At 36.6% G+C, this 26,502-nt stretch overlaps 1 protein-coding gene across 1 annotated transcript in view; it reads right to left on the reverse strand.

Annotated features, from left to right (window-relative positions):
• Positions 1–5,986: 5,986 nt before the first annotated feature.
• VRK1 (vaccinia related kinase 1) overlaps positions 5,987–26,502 on the reverse strand; it is a 29,704-nt gene continuing 9,188 nt past the window's right edge. Inside the window, exons 5-13 of the mRNA XM_009998035.1 lie at positions 26,199–26,307; positions 25,973–26,065; positions 24,872–25,004; positions 23,601–23,721; positions 22,503–22,561; positions 21,201–21,379; positions 17,423–17,517; positions 13,300–13,304; positions 5,987–6,069 (exon numbers count right to left, since the gene is read on the reverse strand). Of these exons, the coding sequence (XP_009996337.1) occupies positions 5,987–6,069; positions 13,300–13,304; positions 17,423–17,517; positions 21,201–21,379; positions 22,503–22,561; positions 23,601–23,721; positions 24,872–25,004; positions 25,973–26,065; positions 26,199–26,307 (877 nt within the window). The remainder of the gene's footprint in view (positions 6,070–13,299; positions 13,305–17,422; positions 17,518–21,200; positions 21,380–22,502; positions 22,562–23,600; positions 23,722–24,871; positions 25,005–25,972; positions 26,066–26,198; positions 26,308–26,502) is intronic.

Consider the following 26,502-nt stretch of genomic DNA (forward strand, 5'->3'; position numbering starts at 1 on the left):
GCCCATGATTTACTGAAGATGATGGAGAGTGGCCTAGCAATGACCTCCGCCAGCTCCCTCAGCACCCTTGGGTGCATTCCATCTGGACCCATTGATTTATGGATGTCCAGATTACTCAACTGATCCCTAACCCAATCCTCATCTACCATGTCAAACTCTTCCTCTATCTTGACTTCTTCTGGGGCTATATGAATCTGGGGCTCATAGGGAGACCCTGCAGGAGTGAAGACAGAGGCAAAGAAGGCATTCAGCACCTCTGCCTTCTTTATATCCTCTGTCACCAGGGCTCCCACCTCATTCCTCAATGGGCCAATATTGCCTCTATTGCTAGTTTTGCTAGCTATGTACTTGAAAAAGCCCTTTCTATTATCCTTAACCTGACTTGCAAGGTTAAGTTCCAAGGAGGCCTTAGCTTTCCTAATTGCCTCCCTACATCCTCTGACAACAGTCCTATATTCCTCCCAAGTGACCAGCCCCTCCTTCCATGATCTATAGATTTTCCTTTTCCACTTAAGTTTGCCCAGTAGTTCCTTCTTTAACCATGCAGGTCTCCTAGCACCCTTACTAGATTTCCTAACCATTGGGACACTCTGATCCTGTGCTTGCAAGAAGTGGTCCTTGAATGTTGACCAGCTATCTTGAGCTCCTTTATTTTCTAGCACCCTGTCCCATGGGATTTCCCTTAATAGATGATTGAGGAGACCAAAGTTTGCCCTGTGGAAGTCCAGGGTTCTGGTCCTGCTGGGTATTTTGTTCCTTCCACACAGGATATGTACTCATATAAAATCTGTTTTGTTGTGATTACATCAGCTCAGTTAAGATTTTATTAGCATTTAAATTCTATCACCATGCCTTACAAATTAGGTAGTTAATATTGTACAAACAAGGCAAACAAATAATTATCTTACTGTATTGCTTAATAATCTACCTGGTCTTCTGACATTTTTCAAAAAGAATTTTCAGCTTCAGTACAATACATTTTTTTTCTACTATGTTCTTGTTTGTTACACAGTTGTCAGGCTTTTCACTCTCAGTCTATCCTTCTTTCTCTCTTTCTTTACCTTTCTTCTTTTAGATTCTGTAGTATTGCTACATTAAAAGAGAAAGCAAGGAGACTTGCTATTAAGGGGAAGAAATTCAAAGTAGAGTGAAAAGTCATAGCAGTACTGTGAATAATTAGAATGCAATGATTCTTTGAAATATAAATATGTGTAATTTTGTAGGAGTGTAAAATGGTTATTCCAGTCATGTGAGCTGTCCCACCATGTCTCTGTTATTGCTACTAGATCATAACCCTTAGCCCGCACACAGACCTCTAATTCCTCCTGCTTGTTCCCCATGCTGCGTGCATTAGCATACAGGCATTTCAGGAAACGAACAGAGCACACCGGTGGGACTAAATCCTCCTTGGACGACCTGACTTTGGGCCATGGTGTGTTCCTCTTGTGCTTGTCCCTAACAGACCCGGTCTTCTCCCCTTCCCCCTTCACATCTAGTTTAAAGCTCTATCAATGAGCCCTGCCAAGTCCTGCCCCAGACAGGGCAAACAATTTTATGATCCTATGAGAAAAATAAATAAAGTGTTATTATAGAGGTACCACCCACTGAGATAAAGCCTACAATTAAGCAAAGAATTAATAAAATCATCTTTCTAAATTTTCAGCTGCTCAATCTTGAAAATATCAGGGAGGAAAACTGAAATGCATGTGAGTTAGCATGTAGTTGTATAAAGCTATCCATGAGAACCCAACTACGACTCTTAAGAATTTCCAAAGTTGGTCCCACTACACCTGCTTTCTCCCTGCTCTGTGACAAAGGACATAATGAAAATCAATCCTCGGACAGGTAAAAGATTGCTTCTCCCTTTGAGTACAGCATCACTGCAAAAAGCCCAGCACTCCCAAAGCCACACAAGAGTTGAAGGAGCTGCCACAGAGCTTCTCCATTCAGTTTGACGTTGCAGTGCAGCTACAAACAATGGGATCCGACTTGTGTTCAACAAGTACAGGCTCTACATCTTATTTGACAATGAAAGTGGTGCACTACAGAAACTCTAGTTCAGATGTCCCACTCTATATGCTGATAAAAGCATATATACACTGGTTATTGAGACATAATCTGGGGATTGCCTCACACCTTCTACAATCAAGCTACTGATACTTACCTGTCATCACCCACACAAGGCACTGCAAACCATGCTTGAAACAACTCATAAGCAACTGGTGGACTCTCTATTAAAACTGTAGCAGTATTAATATCCGATGTCTTCACAACAGGGAAGGTATTTTTTAAGAGCAAAAAAATCTGAGAAAGCCATTATTTGTCACAGGATGATCCAAAGGTTGTTATCTCCTGTCTACACCTTAAGAAAGAAAAGAGGAGAAAATCTAATTTAGACAAGTGCTACTAGAGATAAAAAATTCAGACTGATGCTATGTTGAATTACTCTGGAGGCTGAGGTATTCAGCCATGGTCTTCAGTACAAAAGAAAATTATAGGGTCTCTCAATTAGAGAAGCAGTGCTCTGAGCCTATGTGCTGGCATGCTTACAGTTTTTTTAATGTCTGGCAGGATGTTTTACAAACTAAACTCAGCAAGATGACAATTCCACCAGAAGGTGCTTCAGATGGTTTTGCTAATAATTTTGATCAGTTGAAATGGAGAAAAACATCACTTCATTTATTTGGCTTTTCCAGAACCTGTCAAATCTGAGCAGAACCATTCATTGCCCCCTTCTGCATTTCCACTCCATCTCTCTCACCTTCTTCCACAAAAGACACACTTCAATTTTATTTTTCTTTAAGAAGTATTCTGCATAATCATCCTTTGTTCCCAAAACAAACTTTGGTCATTCTTTGTACACTTCCTTTGCTGGAAGGAAGTGCAATTTCTTGAGAATATTCACTGGAGGCTGGTACTGCTACAGCTGCAAACACGTAAGTGCTAACCACCATATATTGGCTTTTGTTTTAATAGCCTTTTAACCAACTTTGTTAATGGACTGAATGCAATTTAGATATGGAACTTGGCTAAAATGTAGCTTCAATTGGCTATTAAAATTTAAGAGCCAACTAAGATAGCTAATTACAAAAAAGCTCCAGTGATAATGCTAAGCAGAATTAGTAATAGCAAATGACAGTCTGTCTCGTCTTATTCCCAAAGGGAAAGAAACTCTTAACTGAGAAGTCAACCAGACAACGTGCAGAAAACCTAATTGCATTACTGGTATTATGGCATCCCAAATCTGGCAGCTCACTGGGACAAAATAGTGAGTGAAGTCTGTCAAACTACTCAGGAAAACAAGTGACCCTCCTCCCCCCCCTTTTTTTTTAAGGTTAGCTGCAACAGATATTTATTGTAACTTATTTGGAAATATTCCTGTAAAAATTATCAAATCAGCACCATCTAAAAAAAATACTTTATATTCATCCTGAAATGGATTCTTTCTCCAGATAGATTAGGGGAAAAAATATAAATAATCTGTCTGCAAAATGACAAAAAAAAAGCAGCATTGTGTGCTTCATTATCAATATCCCCATTACACCATCAGCTGAAGTGCAGAGCAGTTCTCCTGTGAAGATGTATCATGTATGGTGGCCACTTTGAAACACAGGTAGCAGAGTCTTTAACATTCCCTACTCAAGTGTCTCCCTGCTGTGCCTGTAAATGTCAGTCCAGTTTTTTCACGGCTGTGCGCACAGATTAGAAACAGCAGGAGAGCTTGGGAGTATGACTACAATACCAGTAAGGACACTTGTCTTCATGGCACTGCTCAAGTGATTCTTGGAATGCAGGACCCTGCTGTTTTCTAATATTTACACACAACTGGAGTCATCAAGTGCAGTAATCGCAGTCTGAAGGCAGCTTGCTTCTTTTGTGTTCAGGGCTTTCCTTTCAAATGGGGATGTCAACAAAAAAATCTACACCCTCTGCCTCTTATAAAGGGGTGTATTTTCACATCACTGTTTTGCAAAACAGAAAAAAAAAAGTGTGCAAGCACACAGTGTCTGCAGTACACAGGGTAGAATTGCGTGTAATATCACAGCTTTCAACTTGGCTCATTCTAGCTGTCCCACACTTAAAACTTCACTACATTTTCCAGTGAGCCAGATACATTCCTGCAAGTGAAGACTGTAGTTTTGCACAGCCTCTTGTGAGTACAGACAAAGCCTGAAACAGTCACCTAGAATGGAAATCACTCTTTCTTTACAGAATACTTGTCAGTGCAAACTTTTTGCAGGACAATTCTGGGGTGGGAAGAGGAAGGTGTGGCTTAGGAAATCTGCACCTGAAAAGATGCTTTTCAAAAGTATGGAAATATCTGGCTTTGGTAGTGTCAAAAAGAAACACAATTCTTGAAAACTTGGAAAGTAAATAAAGGAAGTTCACCGGTAAATAATAATGTGAAACAACTAAAATACAAAAGAATGACATTATCTTTGAGCATGCAAGACAAGCAAGAGAACAACACTATGCTTCCTTGACAATAATTCTTCAGAACAGTGTAACATACTTTTTGAACAAAATTATTAAATGAAGTCACTAAAATGATAGTTTGATTTTAGGAGTTTTATATATGAGAGATGCTTTCTTTAGCAGTCCTATTTTTACATCTGAAACAAAGAGAATGCTACACTTAAAGTCATCAGCCACACTTGGTTAATACCCAGGAAAATGAGTCTATATAGCAGTCAGAACACAAGTGAGGAGGCACTGGATCTTTTAAATATGTTATTCCAGTTTTATTTCAAAACAACAGATTCCCCTGTTTTTCAAAACAATCTCATCATTCATTCAACATTTTATGCTACAACATACTTATTTCAGTGAGTAGCTACTCAAACATAACACAAGCAAGCAGAGCACTGGACATCCACACAAATACACCACCCATTGGCTCAAATGGATCCCTCTTGGTTTGCCAAACTTCATAAGGCAGTCTCCCTGATAAGAATTATGTTCATGCCCTAAAAACATGTATTTTTGCAATATCTAAATGAAAAGTAGTGGTATTTCACATGGAAATTAAACACTGCATTTTTTTACTTAAATCTGAAGACTTGAAGCCAAGCAAGGAAGTACTTTAAAAAAGGTTACATGCTTCTCAACTATTAAAAACAGGTAAACCATTATTTTGTTATGAGAACCACATGTGAGTCAGGCTTTTGTGGGAACTAGAGACTTTACAAAGTTATTAATAATTATAACTTTTCTAGCCTATTCATTAATAATAAAATATTAAAAAAACCCACCCAAAACGAACCAAAGCCAAAACAAAAAAGCTGAGGGGGGAGGTTGAAAATGGGCATGAAATGGTTGGTTCTTTTCTTTGCCCTGGGCCCTGTGCCTGAAATTCTGGTCTCTTCCTTTGCAGACAAACTGAATAATTGGAAGAGTGATACAAACACAAACACTATGCAAACGCCCTCCTCTAAAAGTCACTACTTGTACTCCAAATAATTGTTGAAACACATTTAAAGCAAACTAAAATGGCAGGATGTGATTTTTGTCTTACATTCTCCTTTTTTTAAACTGAAACACTTGAGAAATATTTAAAAGATGTCTCTGTTATTTCAGACTTCATCTCAGTGTACCTCCAGTAAGACTTTACTCAGAAGAAATAAGGTGCAACATTCCTGTTCCTTACAAAGTACCTACAACAAAACTAAATAAAGCTTTCTTTCTAGATGATAAAGCAGAAAGAACACTTTGTTTTAGTCTGCATTTAAGACATGAACTTATGTATATAAAGAATAAGAATGCATCCTTACTTCCAAGTTGGCAAAATTTCCAATTAGGATTGAAGTATACATAAATGATGCAAACGTTTTAAGAAAACATTTATTCTTCAAAAACAGGTACAAACAGCAGTCCATATTTTTACAGGATTCATCAGGTAAAAGGTAAGAATTCCAGTGCTACAGTAACTTAAAAAAACCACAGAGATGAGCCAAAGTACAATTTAATTTGTTGTTCCATCTATTATTTACTTCTGAACTCTCACTCTCCTTCTGGTTGCTGCACCTTTCTTGGTTTTTGGTGACGTGATCTTCCGGGTTCTGGTGGCTACTGTATCTACAATTCAAACAAAAAAAAAAGACAAGACTTTCTATAAAATAAAATAAATGGATCACAGAAAAATACTTTTAGTCTTTAAGAGGAGACATGAACACAAATCCTTAATTTACTTTTGACTGGTAGGATGTGGGACACATGACAGGACTCAGAAGAATTTAACACAATTTCTGGACACCAATTTTCTCCTGAAAAACAGATTGCACAATTCAACTCCTCAAGCATTACATGCAGCTGAGCCAACTGAACAGCTCACCTCTACCAAAAGATGGAGAGTCAGATCCTCTTCAAATCCTAAACTTCTCCTTCTTACCCATGCACCAACCTTCAGTTCTATGATCCCTCTCCAGTATTAAGTTATTTTTTATGCTCCTTGGACCTTGTGCTAAGCTGATCCAGCTCTGCAACCTGGCAATGAACATTTTTTGGGTCTAGTATTCTTACAGTTTAGTGAGTTGCAGCAGCTTACAGTGTTCTGAATGAAGCTTAGACAAGGGGAGGTGGAAGGCACATAGGTAGAAAAGAGGAAGACTTTTGTTTGGCAAAGTCGAGCTGTTAAATCAGCTCAGATATCAGTGCAGCTTTACCTACAGATTTCAAGCTATTATTTTAAAATATTTTATTAATAAAGGTAACAAACAGTGTCATCTAAATAAGATTCCTAACAAACCTAGATGGCAGCTTGTTCAAAGAGCCCATACTTAAATGCAGACGTGACATTTTGGGACATTATTTAGTGGGTATGGCAGCATTGGGTTGATGGTTGAACTTGATAATCTTTTGAGGTCTTTTCCAACCTTAATGATTCTATGATTCAGTAATAAAAAACTCCCTGCACTTTGATTCTTTCCTGCCCACTAGCAGGGAAAAGATAAAAACCCAACACCATAGCTCGTCTGCATGAATCCCATTCAACTGTAGTTACCTTGAGAAAAAAGTATTACATATTATAAAAAATTGCTACCTTTTCAAAAACACAGTAAAAAAGAAATGTTTTTCATCTCCTAGTTATGGTTATTTTATTTTTTTTAATCATGACTTCTTCCTTGAAGTCAGTATGCCAACTTAAGTACTTGCTTGTGAAACTACATGTAACTCTACAGTTCCTGACAACTTGTTAATCTGCATTACTGACAAAGCACAAAAGGTAAAATTGAGTTTTATGAAAGTCCTCAAGAAGAAGGCTGCTTGCATAAGACAACAGCCTTTGAGCAGTATGAGTCACTGATCATTCATGCTCAATGAGTAAATTTAGGGGAAAGCAAGGAGGCAGAGAACAATGCAAAACCAACCAAAATAGTCTTGAGTCTGCCCAAAACCACACCAAGAAAAGCAGCAAAGTATTGCAACCAGTTTTGCTTTTATGTTTAAGTAATTTAATATGCTCTTGAAATGCTGATTTGAAATTAGAAACACCAAAATTAACATTGAAGAATTTTTCCATTCTTGAAAACGAAATGGAGAATGAAATTCTTGCTCTTTCTTTGCCCAAGAACACTTGCTACATTCAACAAAAAACTACAAACAGATTTTTGTCAGACTATGCATCTTTGATTAGCAAATCATTAAAAAAAACCAACAACACGCGACAATGATATTCTCTTACTGAGCAGAGGGCAGCTTTATCAATCAAAGATCTGCTCTGGTGAAACACCACCACCTCCCCAGGTGCTATGTAAAAATCAAATCTATGCTGTTACCCTTACAAGAACTGGTAGCTAAAAGCTGCACAAAAAGGTATCAAACTAAAGTAGAAATTCACTATGTAAATCATTCATTCTCCCAAATTCTGGTTTCAAGAATTAGTTTATGCTTTTCAAAGTCACAAAATATTTTGGCTACTGTAATTCTGAATTCTAGCAACAGACACGTCTTCTGAGGTTTCAAATTGAGTAGTCTTAGGAGTATGTAGGCCAAGTTATCCTGCACAAGCAGTACAGAGTATAAGTTTTCCTTTCTCCATCCCTCCTGAGATTTATCCCTGGAATCTTAGTATTACAAAAGAAAGCAGAGAATTATTTGGGTCATTTTTCATGAAAAACCCCCAATAACCTGATCTTTTTCCCTTTCATTAATCCTCAATGGTCTTGAGTGAGGTAACCCTTTGTGATGGTTCTTTAATTAATAATTTCAAACTTAAGCAGCAGAAATATTATCTCAAACTATCTGATTAATTATTTTAAACTCAGAATGACTACTCTCAAGTCATGCAAACTTAAAAGTTGGCAGCTATTTCAGAACTGAAGGTCTTCTGTACCAAAAAGCTTGTCTGCATTTTCAAAATCAGTTAGCCTAATAATGTATATTGCCCCCTCCCTACAAACTTTTCTTGTGGGAGAAATGTCAATTCCGTTGCTGAAAACAGAAGTCCTGTGTGGGCAGCACCAAATGAGGACACAAACAAAGCTATTACAAGCAAAAGAGAGGGGTTTTTATAAAGCAGATTAAACTGAATTACATTGAAACAGCTATTTAAATGAGGACGAATTATATAGGCAAAAATAAACCAGATGGTGTCACTGCACAGCTTGTTTTGAGACTGGAACAGAGTTCAGCAGAGGCATAAAGAGTCCCACAGGCTCTAAAGGAATTATTAGACAAGTTGACTGTGATATCTGATCCTCTCTATATCAACAGTATTGTACAGCAACTTTGCAGTGAAACCCAGCAGTACTGTGTATAAGCCTTCAGGTCTCTCCTTCTAGCAAGTTCCAAGAAAATGCAAAAAAAAATTATCAGGAGTGGTGATCATGGTTACTAGTTTTCTAATAAGAAAAAAAAAACCAATACAAAACAACCCCCCCCCCCCAAAAAAAAAAAAAAGAGCGGAATTTAACTGATTAAAGGAAAAAAAATGGAAAAGAGTTAGGTTGGTGCAGCCTTTTGTACTCATCAAATGTGCAAAAGATTGCTGCATAAAATGAGAGCAATTGTCACATCCACAGTGGATAGGACAACTAATAACCTTAAGGGAAATTCACAGTAGATACTAAAATCAAAAGAAAATATTCTGCTCTATCAAACTCTTTTCAGAAGCAAGGATAGTTAGGTACTACAAGTGGTGTTGACCAGGGATGTTCTAGAATCTTAATCACTGAGGTTTTTCTAAGAAAATATTGGTATATCTTAAGATCAACAGATGTAGACATATAAGCCTGTCCTTAGGCTGGTGTATGGAGCAAATCACCTCTTACGTCTCTTCTCATCTTGTTTTCCATTTCTATATACATTGTTTTAGAAACACCCATAAATCTTATAATTTATAAGAGGAATAAAACTGTGCTTCAGTAAAAAAATGAAAGTTTCTGTAAAATGACAGATGTTCCTTTGGTAAAAATAAGCAGACATCAGAGTCCCAAGTTTCCCACTTAATCGCCTGCTTTGATGGAAATGAGGACAGTGACAGATTTTGAGCATGAAAACACATCTACTTAGCAGATGAAATTTGGTATGATTTAGGTGTTAATGGTGACTTCTAAGTTACATTATAGGCTAGAATATTTGAAAAGAGAACCACATACAGATTCTAGACTCCAGGCAAACATCAGGTAAGTGAAAAACACCTAGCAGCAGGCACGCTGGAGGTGAGCAACTGCATCACTTGCAAATGCAGAATTTACAGCTGACAAAAGACTGAGTACATGCCAGTCTCTGTATAATGCCTGAAGAGTCTCCACATAGATGGATCTTAATCACCATTTACACCCAGTGCGCTGCAGCAGGACAGTCCTATGAAGGAAGTGACATTTCTTGAATACTGGTAACTTCATGACACATACACTGAATTGCCACAGTTAAGCTGAGAAGTGACAAAATAGGAACAAGAGGGTCAACAACCTAACATAACTCTCCCTAGTCAACTTGATGTGATCTTGCATATGCCATTATATCAGATCTCAGTGCAATAAATTATTCCAAGAATATGCTTTGTTACTAATTAAAGTAACTAATTGTGGACTTGCCATTTCCAAAGCAGACAAATTTAGGGCTGTCAATTCTTCTAAATTCTTCCACTGACCACAGTATCACTGTTGCCTTGCCAAATGTTCTTCAGTCGCATTTCTCCTATCTTTAATCATATCAAATAGCCAAGTCATTTTGCTGGATAGGAGACCTTTTTCTTTAACTGTCCCTTAAGAAGGTTCTATGATCAAACTGAGAAGAGAAGACAAGAGATTGGAATCCATGCAACAGCTATTTACATATGGGAGGAATAAGAAAAAAACACCATTGTAAGCTGAAGGCCTACACTCAGCATCCAGCTGCAAACATCAAATGGGACCTGAAGCCAGGATGTGCCACATTTAGTAAGAGTTAAACATCATACTAATTTACTGTTCTCAAATCAGTTTGGGCAGTTTGAATAGGGTGCCAAGAAATAGTTACTTTTAAGATGAAATAAGGAAGAGTATGTAATCCTATGAAAAGCCCTTTCCCAAACTGGCCAGGGAAGCCTGCATAGCTGATAAAGCCTTGTGTTGTAACACTTCTCAAACAAGAATTTTTCAGTACTTTGAAAGCTGGTGAAGCAACTGCAAAAGCAACAAATAGTAGTTTTGGTTGTCTGGCTTACTCTCTTTTTTTTTCCACAGTTCTTTTCTCTACAAAAATTCAGAAATATGATTCAGAAAAAACAACAGAGAGACCAGAAAAATGCAAATATGGACTAGAATTACAGGAAATATATGACCGTGAGCTGAGGATGAGAAAGAAGAAAGTAAGTTTGTGGAATTATGGGATAGGGTTTAGTTTTAGGTAATCTGTTCTTCCAAGTCCTGTTTCCTGCAACAAATGGAGCTGATACATTTTCATACAATAATACAGAAAAACATCAGGACACAAGAATGTGTTATTTCATTAATTTCTGCCTGTGTATTTCCTAAAGATAGCATCAAATCTGAGTGTTCTTTAAAAAATTTTGTATTAAAATTGTACCAGATAAAACTGAAAAGTATTTACTTCTATTTATAAAAATTATTTTACTGAAGACATTCCAAAACACAATTGTACATATACACATAAATCAGCAGCCACATGCAGCATGTGTTTTAAAACAGCCCTCCTCTCTACCACATAGCAATTTACAGGAGGAACAAAGTTTAATTCAAATATAATATTTGCAGTCTTGAAAAAGGTTAGTTCCCTATAAAAATCTGAGTTACTGCAGCACAATTTTTCTCTCTTTCCTGTAGAAAAATTTCACTTGCTAATTTTATTTCTGAGCTTGAATTGCAACACTGGTTCAGCATACTGCAATACATCTTCAGGTCACAGAATAACAAAAAAGCAGACATCACTCTTATTCTTAAGAGATTTAATTCTACATGTAAAGTCACTACATGAAACTTTACCCCATGGAAAACTTTCCTCACAAGGTTTTTTTGTTTTACTTTAATGTAGTACTTTTCAGTAGCAGTAAATACAAGAAACCTAAATGTATTTACATTTTAAATGTTTTTAAGTGCTGGAAGTGGTCTGAAGAGATTGTACAGAAATAAGCTATAAACATTCAGGAAGACTAAGTAGAAAAGTGTGTTCCAAGCAAACACAGGCATAAACAGGAACACTCCCATACTTGGACATTCATTTTAAAAGTGGCACACGTTCCAGGTGCTTCTCAGTTAGTTCATCACTTGCAAATTGTCAAGGAAAACAATTATTCAGAAGAGCCACAAAGATGCATTTGTTTTATATCTAATTTATTTTAACCTTCCTACCCATAATATTAAAGGATCTTTATACCTAAAAATCACCTCCTATCACATCTCTTCTAATTCAAATAGCTTTTGAAGATTAAACTATTTTGGAGCAAGCCATAAAAAGACAAAAAGAAGTACATTAAAAATACAGTAGTTTCATTGTCATGTCTGCTTAAGCATTTCTTTCTATACTGTCCTAATTAATAAACGTCAAAATTGTTTAAAAAAAAATAATCACAACATAAAAAGGGCTGGTGTAAAAAAAATATCTATTGTTTAAAAATTCTGTATTTCTGTAACCTGACCTTCATCAACACCAAGACTAAAAAAACCTGCCAGTGTTAGCGGTTTTATCTCTATTGGTAGCTTTGAACCTAGAGTTTCGTAAGAACTTGTAAATAATCCTTATTTTTCCAGCATTTTTCCCATTTTTACCAAAGTTCCCTATCCTAGCTGCCTATTCCCTCCAAACTACTTAAAATACTATTCTTATTAATATTATGCAGTACACTCCTGCAGAAGTGTTGGTGGATGTTCTTGAGGGCTTTCTCAAATTCTGTTTCTAAAAGAAGTCTATCACTCTTGACAGCTCCAGAAACACTGATGGCTGACATGATTGAAAGAGATGGTCTTTACTGAACTTATCTGAAGTGGCCACTCTTACAACCAGGGGGAGCAGACAGAAGAAGCAAGAATTTAAAGATGCCCATCCTCTCAGTACTATTCTTTCTTCTTCCTCTACCCAGCCTGGAGCCCCCCCAGGCCTCAGCAGTAGCAGATTTCATTACAGGCAGAGTCCCTATAGCCACTGAGCACCCTGGATCTTTTTGGGCTGACTGATCTTTTGGACTGGATTAGACGAACTGCATAGTTGTGGTAATGCCGATAACAGCAAGAGGCTGCCTGACTCTTCTTGCCACTGTTTTATGTCCAAATATTCATGAGATTGTTTGAACACCTGAAGAGTAACTGCTGTCTGGCCAAATGTATCCCCTTTTAGAAACCAATAAAATAGCACTTCAAGAACTTTAAAAATTTTCCTGTATGATTAAACATCTATTCCTATCATTAAGAGATACTAAGAAACTATCCATTTTACTGGGCAGTAAACTCTATGACTTTTTTTTAGTCACAGGACTAATACTGTAACAGAAACAGGTCATTAGGCTATGCAGAGATAAAATTGTTGCTAAAAAGAGCCAGTAATCTGGCTACTGCTGTAAAAAAACAACAAAACAATAAACAATAAAAATGCTTCTATAAATGTATCAGGAACAAAAGGAGGGCTAAGGAAAACATCCATTCTTTATTGGATGGGAGGCAAACATAGTGGCAAGGGAGAAAAACAGACCAAGGTGCTTAATGCCTCTGTCTTTACTGGTAAGACCAGTTGTTCCCCAGGTACCCAGCCCCTGAGTGAAAGACAGCAAAATGGAGCCCACACACTGCAAAGAGAAATTGTTAAGAGACCTACTACACCACTTAGACACAGACAAGCCTATAGAGTTGCATGGGATTCACCTACCGGCACTAAGGGAGCTGGCAGAAGTGCTCACCAAGCCACTTACCATCATCTATCAGCAGTCTTGGACAACTGGGGAGGTCCCAGTGGACTGGAGGTTAGAAAATGTGACCCCATCTAAAAGAAGGATCAGAAGGAGGATCCAGGGAACTACAGGCCTGTTGGTCAGATCTCAGTTCCACGGAAGGTTATGGAGCTTATCAACTTGAATGCCATTATACAGCATGTACAGGACAACCAGGTGATCATGTTCAGTCAGCATGGCTTCATGTAAGGCAGGTCCTGCTTGATCTCCTTCTCTGACAAGGTGGATGAGGGAAAGGCTATGGATGTTGTCTAGCTAGACTTTAGTAAAGCCTCTGACACCATTTCCCACAGCATTCTCTTGAATAAACTGTTTTCTCATGGCTTGGACGGATATACAGTTTGTTGGGTAAAAAAACAGGTGAATGGCCAGGCCCAAAAGTTGTGGTGAACATAATTAGATCCATTTGGTGGCCAGTCAACAGTAGCGTTCCCCAGGACTCGGTATTTGGGCCACTTCTCTTCAATATCTTTATAAAGTTTCTGGATTTGGGGATTGAGTGCACCCTCAGTAAGTTTGTAGATGACACCAAGTGGGGCCAGAGTGTTGATCTGCTTGGGGGTAGGAAGGCCCTGCAGAAGGATCTGGACATGCTGGAACTATGGGCTGAGGCCAACTGTATGAGATTCAACAAGGCCAAGTGCCAGGTCCTGCACTTGGGTCACAACAACCCCATGCAACTCTACATGCCTAGGGATGAGTGGCTGGAAAGCTGCCCAGAGGAAAAGGATCCACAGGTGTTGATCAACAGCCAGCTGAATATAAGCCAGCAATGATCCCAGGCGGCCAAGGAGGCCAACAGCATCCTGGCTTGTATCAGAAATAGTGTGTCCAGCAGGAGTAGAGAGGTGATTGTCACTCTGTAGTCAGCACTGCTGAAGCTGCACCTCAAGTACTGTGTTCAGTTTTGGGCCCATCACTACAAGAAAGACATTTTGGTGCTGGAGCATGTCTGGAGAAGGGCAATGAAGCTGGTGAAGGGTCTAGACAAAAAGTCTTATGAGAAGCAGCTGAGGAAACTGGAGTTGTTTAGCCTAGAAGAAAGGAGACTGAGAAGAGACCTTATCGCTCTATACAACTACCTCAAAGGAGGTTGTACTGAGGTGGGTATTGGTCTTTTCTCTAAAGTTACAAGTGATAGAACAGGAACAAAAAGCCTCAAGTTGTCCAAAGGGATGTTTAGATTGGATATTAGGTAAAATTTATTCACTGAAAGGATTGTCAGGCACTGGAATAGGCTGCCCCTGGAAGGTCGATCAACCATCCCTAGAGGTATTTAAAAGAAGTGTAGCTGTGGTGCTTAGATACATGGTTTAGTGGTGGACTTGGCAGTGCTAGGTTAAGGGTTGGACTTGATGGTCTTAAAGGTCTTCTCCAACTAAAACAATTCTATGATTCGGTGATTTTATGAAGCAAGTCCATGGTAACATAAAACTAGTCAGATTTCGAGAGACAGTTTTAAGTATTTCTGTAATAATCAGCTATTTTCAATTTATCAAAAACATCATAATCGTAAGATTATGAAACCCTTGCCCTTTCCTTCAACACTATGAATCATGTAATAAGGTTTTAATTCCAAATTTGAATAGAACAAAGAGTAAGTACATGTATCATTTTTCATCTGAAATAATTTTATATACTCCCCCCACTTAGTATTCATTAAGCTGGATTTTTAAAAAGGTGAAATTAGAACCATTTCACCTCTAACTATTGAATTGGCAAGAGGAGGTTTACATTTAAGCTGATGTCCATCAAGCATTTTAACCACTGGATGCTGAAAATAGTCTCCTAAATAGCTTCGCTTCTTCTGAAAAAACGTAAGCATTTAAAAAAGCTGAAGCTACCACAAATGCCACAAGTTCTTTTTTCATCTCTGAGAATTTCAATATACAACAGAAAACAAGAAGCATAACATGTAATATAAAATGAAAGTATATTCTGCTCATGTGTATCAAATCAAACAGAAAATAGTCAGCTGTATTAAATATTGTTACAAGGCCTTAAATAAAATCTAAAATGCTAAATCTACGTATAAATATCAGCATCATATCAAATAATGAATTTCCTTCAAAGAAAGTATAATCTAATTAACATTTTTGCAGCCCCTGACAGACTAGAAAATTCATCATAAATTGAAGACAATAATTCAAAAGGCATTCAAATAAGAGAAATAATCACTAATTTTACTGATCAGAATTCTACAGTGTGAATAGATGAAAATGAACAGAGCTGCATCACCTAGAACAACACTAGCTTAATTACATATTTACTTAATATACTTGTTGGATTAAATATACTAGGGTAAATCTATAACTTACCAATAATAGTACTATCTTTGAAATGTTAGATCCTGCCATACTCCTTCATCAAACCTTTCTTAAACAGGCAGATTTGTTTTGGGGTAGACTCTAGTGTCACTGCTTTATTATTTTTTTAGACTACTTGACCACAGTCAATATCTGGTCTTAAGAAGTCTGAAGCTAAAATTCTTTAGGTAAAAAATATCTTTATAATACTTTAATTCAGTTCATCTGCAAGAAGAAGATAGAAGGTTAGATCCAGAAAAGCTTGGCTGGACACTCAGCATAAGTTTAGCCTATATAGATGTACTTAAGATTTCTTATCTTGGACTTAAAAAAATCCTAACTTCATCTGTCCATTACTTTTTCCAGAAAAGGGTGAAACTATGCCAAATTATCTGAAATGCAGCTTCAGCATTTTCTATCCTTATAGTTGATCCTTTCCTTGACTTTAAATACACTCACTTTTGGAAGCTGCTGCTGCTAGCCCCTGGCTTAAACACACTGTGAATGAAGCAGTCTTGATAAGTCAGCATAATCTGCCAGTGAATTGGATAAGTCAGAAAGACAAAAATAAGAACAGAAGGGATAATGAATTATGGCAAAAGAACAGGGTGCAACCACCAATTTTTATCACCTAGGAATTTTACCAGCTTTAGGTAGCATATAATTGGACAGTATACCTTTCTTATACAGAAAGTTTTACAGTTGATCTAAAAAGAAATTATGAAAGATAAAAAGCACCTGAACTGCTAAAGGTAAACAGTTGTACTGGGTATATGTGGCCAGGTGACAGGGCTCTGGTAAGCTGGGGTCAGCTACTGGGGTGACTCCTATGAGAAGAGGCCAGGTGCTGCCCTGTGCCCAACACAGACCATTCCAGCTGGCTCCAAAACAAACCCACCATAAGCCAAAGTCGAGCCCAACTTGTTTGTGGCACCTCTGTGAAAATATTTTTAAAAGGGTGAAAACCACTGGATGGAGATGATGCTCCAGACCACTGGAACAGGCTGCCCAGAAAGGTTGTGGAGTCTCCTTCACTGGAGACATTCAAAACCCACCTGGACACGTTCCTGTGTGATGTGCTCTAGGTGACCTTGTTCTGGAAGGGAGTTGGACTAGATGATCTTTCAAGGTCCCTTCCAACCCCTAGGATTCTGTGATTCTCTACAGCAAATATTCTCTGTAGCTCATGACAGATGCAGGATGGAGCAGATATCCCCTGCAACTCCTAGGAGAGCTGACACTGGAGCAGATGGATATTCCTGAAGGAACTGAAGCACATTTTTTTCCCTGAAGGACTGCAGGCCATGAAGGAGAGCCCACAATGAAGCAGGGCAAAAATGTGAAAAGGAAGGAGCTGCGGACAGGAAATGCTACATCCTGACAACACTCTCCCTCCATGCCCACTGCACCACTTGAGGGTGGGGTAGAGGAGTCCAGAGTGAAGAAACTGAGCTTGGGAGAAGGGGAAGGAAAGGTGGTGTTTTAACGTTTGTCTTTGTCAATAACCAAACTAATTTTAATTGTCAATGAATTTAATTGATTTTCCCCAAGTTAAGTCTGTTTTGCCAGCAACAGTAAACAATAAACAATCTCCCCATCTTTTTATCAGCCCATGAGTTTTCATATCCTATTTTGTCCCTCTGTTCCACTGAGGAAGGAAGTGAGTGGTTGGTGGGAGTTTGTCCCTTATCCAGGGTTAACCTACACCACCAGTACACAAGAAGAGTCTTTTGACTTACCAGTAGTAGTTTTCTTTTTTTTTGGACTTCCTGTATCTTCTGTTTCTGCTTCAGTGATCTCATTGGATGCAGCTGCTGCCTTTCTTTTCTTCTGAGGAAAAAAAAAAGGGGGGGCAACTGAACAAACTGAACAGAAGAGATCACACAAAGAGAATATCTTATTCTCACAAGGTATTCCCCAATTTTAAGCATTATTTCTTCATATATTATGAAATGTCTCCAGTTGTAGAGAAAATTTATTCATATATTAATGCAAGAATCCTGGTACTAGGAAAGAAAATTTAAAAGTTCGGTTCCCCTATCTACAGATCACATTAGGAGTTGAAATTTTAATGTACTTAAACACAAGGTTTCATTATCAAAACCTGTTTTTTTATTTACATGTAATAACTGCTACAAAAGGAGAAATCTAAGAAATCTAAAAGGACACAGAAAAGCATTCTACCCAAAGTTTATGCTAATTGCTTTTTTAAAAGCAGTTACACCTCATTAAATTCAAGTTTATCTGGATCCTTGCTTCTTAAGGCTTTCTTTGCACAGCTTAAAAGTAGCTAACACCCACTGACAGTACATTTTATTTTTTTTTCTAATAGCAAATATGGATTCTGTTCCAAAGAGAGGTACTTGGGAAATGGGAACTCTGTTCAAGGCACATTATCTTAAAACCTCTGAATGGATAGGAGTGTTACTATCTACGTATTACAATTAATCTCACTATTCCAAAGTAATCTTAAGGAAGCCATGTGATTTTTGCTAAGGATAAGTTGACCTGTATCTGTTTCATATATAGATAGTAACTTTGATGAACACTGGAAAAGTTTACCTTCTCCTTTTCATGTTTTTTTTTTTAATTGTGTGAGAGTAGAGCTTTACTAACACAGCTTTAAAAGTGGCTACAACTTCACATAGCTCATGAGAGAAGGGGAGAGTGCATTACATCCTTCCTTTTCAAAGTGTTGCTTCATGATTACCATCTAAACCCTGCTGGGCTGAACAGATTGGTTCGATAATTACATACAATAACTGCAGTGGGCAGGTAACCCTCAGCTGGCACAGGGCAGCTCCCCTGTGAGAACTTCCATATGCAAACTGCACTGATGGAGTGCATTAGGTACATCTTTCCTGCCGGTGCACAGGCCTGATTACCGCCAGCCAAGACTCCAAGGTTAGCATGTCAGCAGATTTGTGATGCATTAGGCAGGAATAAACACAGACACTTTTGTTCATTCTGACCAAAATTAAGGAGGACTATTTCAGCACTGTACTGCTTTTATATGAGAGATAATGCATTCCTCCCAATTGTACTAGAAAACATTTTAAAAGCTCATCAGAAAAACAGATATCCAATACATGCTACACAAAAGCAAAATACATTTATCTTGTTTCCAAGCTTATTTAATAAAAAGTGGTTTCTTCATCTTGATGCAGGTGAATTACATAGCAGCAGAAATTAGACAGCATTCATCTGACAAAAGCAACACCTGAGCATCTGAAGCTGAATATCAGAAGGAAACACAAATAACCAAGATCCATATTTTTCCAGTTTAGTTTACTCCCAGTATTTCCCAGCAACTCTTCAGCACTAAACAAAAGATATGGTCCTTGCCCTAAATAATTTAGTCAAGAGCTCCAGATATTTCCTTCAATACATGGTACTGTTAGCTTCGTGTTTTGCTGGAACTATTATAAAATACCACACATACAAACCAGCAGGCATCTACTATAGATAAAATTAAAAAAAGCGCACAAACTAAAAACCAAAAAGCAAGAACAACCCCTCCCTCTCCAGCTGAACTGAGTTGTGTTACATTTTCTTACACATCTGGGGAAACTTGAGTCATGATATAGAAAATAAAATGTTAACTTTTAATATAGGAGACTTCTCTGCATTTTAGCCAGATGACAATACTGGAGAATGACTGAATTCCAGAATAAGCATACTTGCTTGCATCATGCACATCATGGTTCAATTAGCTATATAAGCAGAATGAAGAGGAGAATCCTACATTCTAAGAATTTACACAGAAGCTAGAAATATTCATAGAATCATTAAGGTTGGAAGGGACCTCAAAGATCATCAAGTTCCAACACTCCTGCCATGAGCAGAGAACCCTACAACTAGATCAGGTTGCACAAAATCTAGTCAAGGTCTCCTAGGTATGAAATAGCATAACTTCACAACACCAAATAATACTGTTTTAAGGAAATAATATGGTATTTGCCCCAAAGGAACTGGAGAGTAGATGTCTTAAGACCTGTTGCAATTAAAAGACCACTACAGCCAAAATGCTGTAAATAATCTATATTAGAGATCACCATCTTTTCAATGGTGGATGCCAGACTTCTTTTTTCTTTTCCAAATTGGGCATCAAGTATGCCAAAAAAAATTAAAAACTCGAGGTAAAAACTAACTCCTAATGGATGGTAGTAGGTAAGAACCTCTGGAAAATTATTATCCCACCCTTTGAAATGGTCTTGACTGATACTGACTAAAGAAATTAGATTTTTAAGTTTTATTCCACTGGAAATATGCACCAGACATGTCAGCTGGACATGAAAGGTCACAGATGTTAGCACTGCAGCAGGCCAACTTATTCAGGAAAAAAAGCTAACTATTAAAAAGAGATTTTTATTATTTTTTCCCCAAAAAACGTGTCTCAAGCCATGTCAATCCATAGGGGAACAGGAGAATTTATGCTAAGGAACTCTCCTTTAGGACAGATTTTTACATTCAGTTCAGCAGACAATAGTAGTATAAAGACCATGGCTGTATGATTTTAGGCAAAGTACCATTTACTGCACAAAAAGTAGTAAGAAAAGCTAGAAATATATCCTGAGAAGATTTAAAAATCCTATACTTTTTTTTCTTTTGTGTTTTTTGCCCATGTATAACAAACTGCTGATCATGTCAGAAAGCAGGCTGAATTCTTGTACTATTATCCCATATTACAATTCTCACTTCCCTGATACATGCTAAAGGAACCAATAAACTGGCCACCTGTTATTAATAATGCAAATAAACAATTAATAAATCCATTTTTAAGTATGTGATAATATTATTCCACACAGTTGGACTCAATGACCTTAAAGGCCTTTTCCAACATAAATGGCTTTATGATTATTTGACCATTTTTAATTGTTAGTACAAGCCATTTTACCATACAATTTCCCTAAGGCTTAGAAAATTCTTAAGGCTGTATTCCAATGGGAGTCCAAATCTAGAATTGAAGACTTCTTAAATACAAAGAATAAAATACCCCTAATCTGTTACTATAGCTAAAATTCATAAATTACATATTAGATCACAGTGAATTCAATATGTGAATTCCAGAATCAAGTACTTGGCGTAAAGATGCATACTTTAAAATAAGCTTTGAAGTAGTCACAGAAAGGAAACTAAGCTGAAATAAAAACTAGATTGATTTTACCTTACATGTATTTTGACCTATCTAGAGTTTTACCAATTTAAGGAAAATAAGTAAATTAACTGAATGTTCCTCTGTTCAAATGTCGTAATTCTATCTACACATTGTGTTACGCAACATATATTCTATTATGGAAGTACACCTAAAAAGATCATTGTGTATTAAGTTTTATTAACAATTAGTGAAGTTAAAAGTAATGTGTAAGACTAAGACTTAATCAAACAAACGATTCACTTTTTGCTTATTTCCTACTGGATGCAGTTATGACCCCTATTTCCAATATCACTTTAAATCTTTTTCAGCTCAAAACAATGCATTAAAAGCTGACATAAATTTTTAAAGTAAAAACCTTTTGCACAGGATTCCTTTGCATGTCTCCATTCTCTGACAAGCCACAGTCAAGTACTCCATCATCTTTTTGCCCAATGGCCTTAAGACCTTGCAGAAGTATTTCTCGGAAATGCTGATACACAGGCTTTTCTTCATAGCTCAGTAGTTTCACCTTTTCCATATATTTGGCTACTTCATCTAAAGAAATGGTACCTCAAATTAATTTCTATTTGAAAACATTTTAATCATTCACTTTTACCACAAGATTCAGAAATTACGCATGCATTTCTATGTAATTTTTTAAATGGTTATTTATAAACTCATAATTATTACTTTACTACAACACATTTTAGAAAAAAATTATACCAAGGTTCATTACCCAGTGGTGACAGCATCACTGTTTTTTACACATTCCTTGCAATGAAGAAAACAGTCAGTCATAAAAAATGTAAGAGCTTAATCTTCACCAATTGTTGTTTGTTTACGTATTTCTTATGTCTGTATTTTAATGTTGGTTAGGAAGTTCAGTGCTGGCTCAGAACTTCACCAGTTCAAGACTGAAGCATGTATTAAAAAATTAAATATTTGACCACTGAAAAACCAGACAAGTCACACTTGACAGAGAAAAAAATTCTCTGACCACCAGAAGCACACAGAAATAACTAAAATATTTAAGTTTAAAATCCCAAGAAAATGTATTTCTAACACAGTTAAGTTTAAAAAAATCTACTCAGAAAACTGCCAATGCCAAATAGAAACCATCTAGACTTCATGCTTGCATTACTTTGTATTTTGAAACTCTAAAATTCAGTTGTGAAAAATCTCTGTGCAAATACTTATTACTGTCTTTAGTCAAAACTGACAGCGTCTGCAGGTTATATAACTGCAGCCAAAAACAAGAGGCTAAATTCTCCTAAACAACAAGCTAATTCATGCCACTTTGTTTTTACTGATAAAAGATGAAAAACATGTACAAACTTCAGTAAACAAGGAGGACTTGAAGAAACAACAGATTAGAGTACTATGCCTAAGACACACTTCTCAGTAAAAAAGATGCTGGCAACCTGACAACTCCTCACCTTTTGCAGTAACTGAATTGATCTTATTTTATTTGAATACAGAGTAGCACAGTCTACCTTTGCATGCACTCAACGTGCACCATGTAGATAGAAATTTCAGAGCTTCTACTCATTGTCTAAAGTTGTCCACAATTTGGTGATGGCAGATTGGTGGATTTTATTTTTTAAAGAAAAAGCACATTAGAGAATGCTTACCACATGGCAAAAAGCAAAGTATTTCAATTTAAAATAGATCCTCTTACCTGGTTTATTTTTCCCAGGAAAGCATTTGTCCATCAATACAGAAATATCATCTCTACATCTGAAAGACAGTGTAATTCAGAACTGTTGTTTCTTTGAAAGTTTGAATCTTACTCTCTTCTAATAAAGTTCCTAAGTTTCTAAGTTGGGTCACTGTCAGAAACAGAAGATGCTACTAGATGAACCTTTGGTATGATAGTCCAGCCATTTTTAGGAGTGTAGCACATTTGAGAACCTGACAAACACCAGACAGGTTATCTGAAATACACTAAGTTTTGTTCAATAGTTTTTGATTCTTATAAAAGTGAGCAAATAGAAGACTGAAGGAAAAGAACTAGTTTGTTTTAACCTCTCACATACCAATGCGCTCACTGCCTTCTGTTAGAGGACACTTTCTTTAGCTTTTATCACACAAGAAGATCCAATGCTAAAACAATAACTGCAGGGAAGGGTGGGGAACTTCACCAACGCTTATGGAGACAGATGTGTTAAAAGTAGAGATAAATTAGCCAAACAAATAACTTTTAATGAGACTAACTACTGTGCTGGGACAGCTTTCTTCATATTAAGTACCTGACAAGAGAGCGCTGAGCAGGGGTGGGGAGAAGATGAAGAAATGTAATACTGATGAAGAGGGACTAAAAACAAGAATTTAAAAATCCCACATTAGTAGCCCTCTAGCTGGAATGATGCTCAAACACTTTTAAGATCCACCTTTACCCTAATCTCTGCCACTAACTTCAGAGCATGGTGTTATAAAGACCAGTCATACTCCATGCTTCAATTCTCTAAAGCAAGACTAATGGATACCTGCATACTTACTGATAAGTGCTTTTTGGTTTACCCATGGCAGTTTTCTAAAGCAGCAGCACTGTGGTGGATAACTGAGCACCTTACATATGCAGAAGACGACAGCAGAACAGTACAAGTATAGTTTAAACACAAGCCAAGGACACATGAGACACAACGAAGGGAAAAAGAGGCATACAAAACAGCCTACTCACCAATAGGGAATACTGAGACTACAAAGCATTTCAAACTAAGACATTTTCATTTCTATTTTCAGTTTCAAAAGGGAAAGAAAATAAGCAATTCCTTACCTGATTTTTGAGTCTCTGACAAAATCTGGATCTTTCAAATTATCATCCCATGGTAGGTGGCCACTAAGCCAATGAATCATACAGTAACCCAAGATTTCCAGATCACCACGTCTTGATGGTGCTAAATATATATGCACACATAAAAAAAGAACCATAAGAGTTAAACAGTTAAAATTTGTAAATATGTTAAGACAATAGAAAGCCAATGCTAACAATGTAACACTATTGTATCTCTTACTTATCTCTTTATTTTAGCATGAAAGCAAGGAAGGAAAAATGTTGTTCCTACATTTAGAAGGGTAACTTCATTTTTCAGTCTTTTATCAATCTATTTCTTCTACCCAAGGACATGACATGCTGCAGTTATCCCAATTTGGGAAGCTTTTTAAGTACTAAGATTGTGGAAAAAATAGAGCAAGTAAGCGAAATTATTTACTTTCCATTCAAAACAGTTTTTACTTTCCTTCTTCTATGAAAAGGTAATAGTACTAAAATCCCAGCTCCTGAAAGAAATATTCCACAATGCTGAAATATTTTATGTGTCCTGAAAACTAAATAAGGAACAGTAATAGATCAGATCCCGAGGAACTCACAGGTATATTGATCACATTAGAAGTGAAAATGGGCAAATCAAGTCATATTTGTTCATGTCCAGTTTTAATTTTAGCAGGACATACTTTAATGCTACTAAAACAAAATTAAGAAGAAAACTAAACTGATGCTCACTCTAAATCCTCAGTTTTTCATTAGACATAGACCTGTCCATTTCATCTTCAACCTTTTCTCACTACTTCCCTTTTGATGGTTTGTGGCTACAGGCATAAATGAAGTTTTGTAAAAAATATATCTTAAAAATATTAAGCTATAAACAAGATAAAGAATATTGTGCATCTTTGCCAAATATGAAGAAACAATGTTCACACTGATAACAGAATTTATCTCCTGAAAACAGGGCCTGTTTTTCTATCAATATCTCATCAGCACTATTCCATTTCTGTTTATTTAATAAAAAGCTATACACTAAACACCTTAATAGTCTTTACATATTAAAGAAATCTATTTAAGAAATTTACGTTAAATATAGTAAATTAATATCAAAGTAAAAGAAAATGGAAAAAAAAGAAAAATGCCATCAGAGTCTATAGAGAAGAAAAAGAAATTATTGTAGATTCAGAAGCCTGTTCGTTTACAAAACTCAATGCAGCAAATTAAGTATTTATAAAAAGGATGCACAAATGTCTGTTGCCAAGAACAAAGTTTTATATCCTTACCCACACCCTTGTGAGCATCAATACTGGTATATTCAATAGTTCCATCGTGACACCTTTTAGGATCTTCTTTATATTCTTTGTGAACTCCTTCAGGACAGTATCTGTAGGCAAGTCCATAATCCACCAAGTACACCTAGTAATTTCCACAAAGAATTCAAAGATTAAAAAGCAATAAATACAAGTACACAAATAGTAAGTTTAATTCCCACTGATTATCAGAACTTTTAAAAAGCATTAAAACATTGAGTTTTTGACTTGAAATTATCCTCTGCTTTATTGAGATTCCTACATATGATTTAAAAACATGTCAAGATAGGTTTTGTTGTTTCCCATGTAGAGTCTGAAATGGAAGTAGCGTCTTGTTGATGCAGAGGACAAGTGCAGTAGAATAGTTATTACCAGTAAAATTAAATAAAAAACAATAACAAAAGATATAATGTTCATAGAGTTATAAATACACTTACTGTCCTACTCTCTTTAAAGTCAGCTGTGACATTTAAATACTACCTACATCCTGTATCTCAGTAATACCACAGCTACTTTAAGGGAGCTGAGATAATTTACATATTTAATGAGCTAAAACATTTGGGCAAGACAACATATACAATTCCGAAACCCTAATATGCATTGTTTGAATAGCAAAGAGAGTTAAAAATGCAGAAAAATGAAAGACTTCTGTAAATCAAATGGAACCATCAACACTTTAAAGACCAATTTTTCCAACTAACAGAACACTTACCTGATGGATTTGCTGAAAAAAGGAGTGAGGTAACAATGCAGACAGGCAAACATAATTTACCAGTGTGCTCTATAATTTTAAGCTTCCACCTGCACATACCTATTTGAGAGTCAATTTACTTTTTTTTTTTAATTGAAAATTTCTCTAGAATATTACTGAGGGCAAACAGTCAATTTGAGAACTGTCCAGCAAAATGCATTTAAAAAATCGTACAGTGTTAACTAGATATAAATGTCAAGCAGAAATAACGTTACCATGTACATTCTTAAAAATTAATTTCTGCTAGATTTCACAGGTTCAAAGCACTTCCATGTGTTGTCAAATAGGTTTAAAACATGAGGAATAAAATGCATCAGAAATACCTGATTAGGGTTCTTGTAACTCAAAAGAAGGTTTGAGGCCTTAATGTCTCCGTGCACATATTCATGCTCATGGATGTATTCCAGGATATCAAGCTAACAAAACAAAACACAGTCATACAAATGCAGTACCCAGCTCCACCCAGCAGAGGACCTGAACTCAACACGAAAGTGAGTTAACCGAAAGACACGGGAAAGCCAGATTGTAAAAATATTTTTTTAAACTTACTATTCTCAGGCCTAATTGTAGTACAGTTTTATGGGAAAATCGTTTTCCGTTCTCTTCATACATCTTCTGAAGATCACTGCCAAATCGGTCCATTATCATAAATCGGTAACTAAATTCAAGGAAAAAAAATATCCAAGTTATTGAATTGTACTTTATGAAGGAATTCTATCTATGTATTAATTGTACAAGTCAGTGATTGAAAACAAGTATGTGGGAAATACCCGAGTTCCTTTTACTGTTGTATACCAATTCTTAGCTTTTCTTATATCAGCTAGTCAAAAGCTCATTGATCAAAATAACCGCT

The sequence above is a fragment of the Chaetura pelagica genome, unplaced genomic scaffold (assembly GCF_000747805.2).
Source record: "Chaetura pelagica isolate M959 unplaced genomic scaffold, ChaPel_1.0 scaffold354, whole genome shotgun sequence".
Classification (NCBI taxonomy): Eukaryota; Metazoa; Chordata; class Aves; order Apodiformes; family Apodidae; genus Chaetura; species Chaetura pelagica.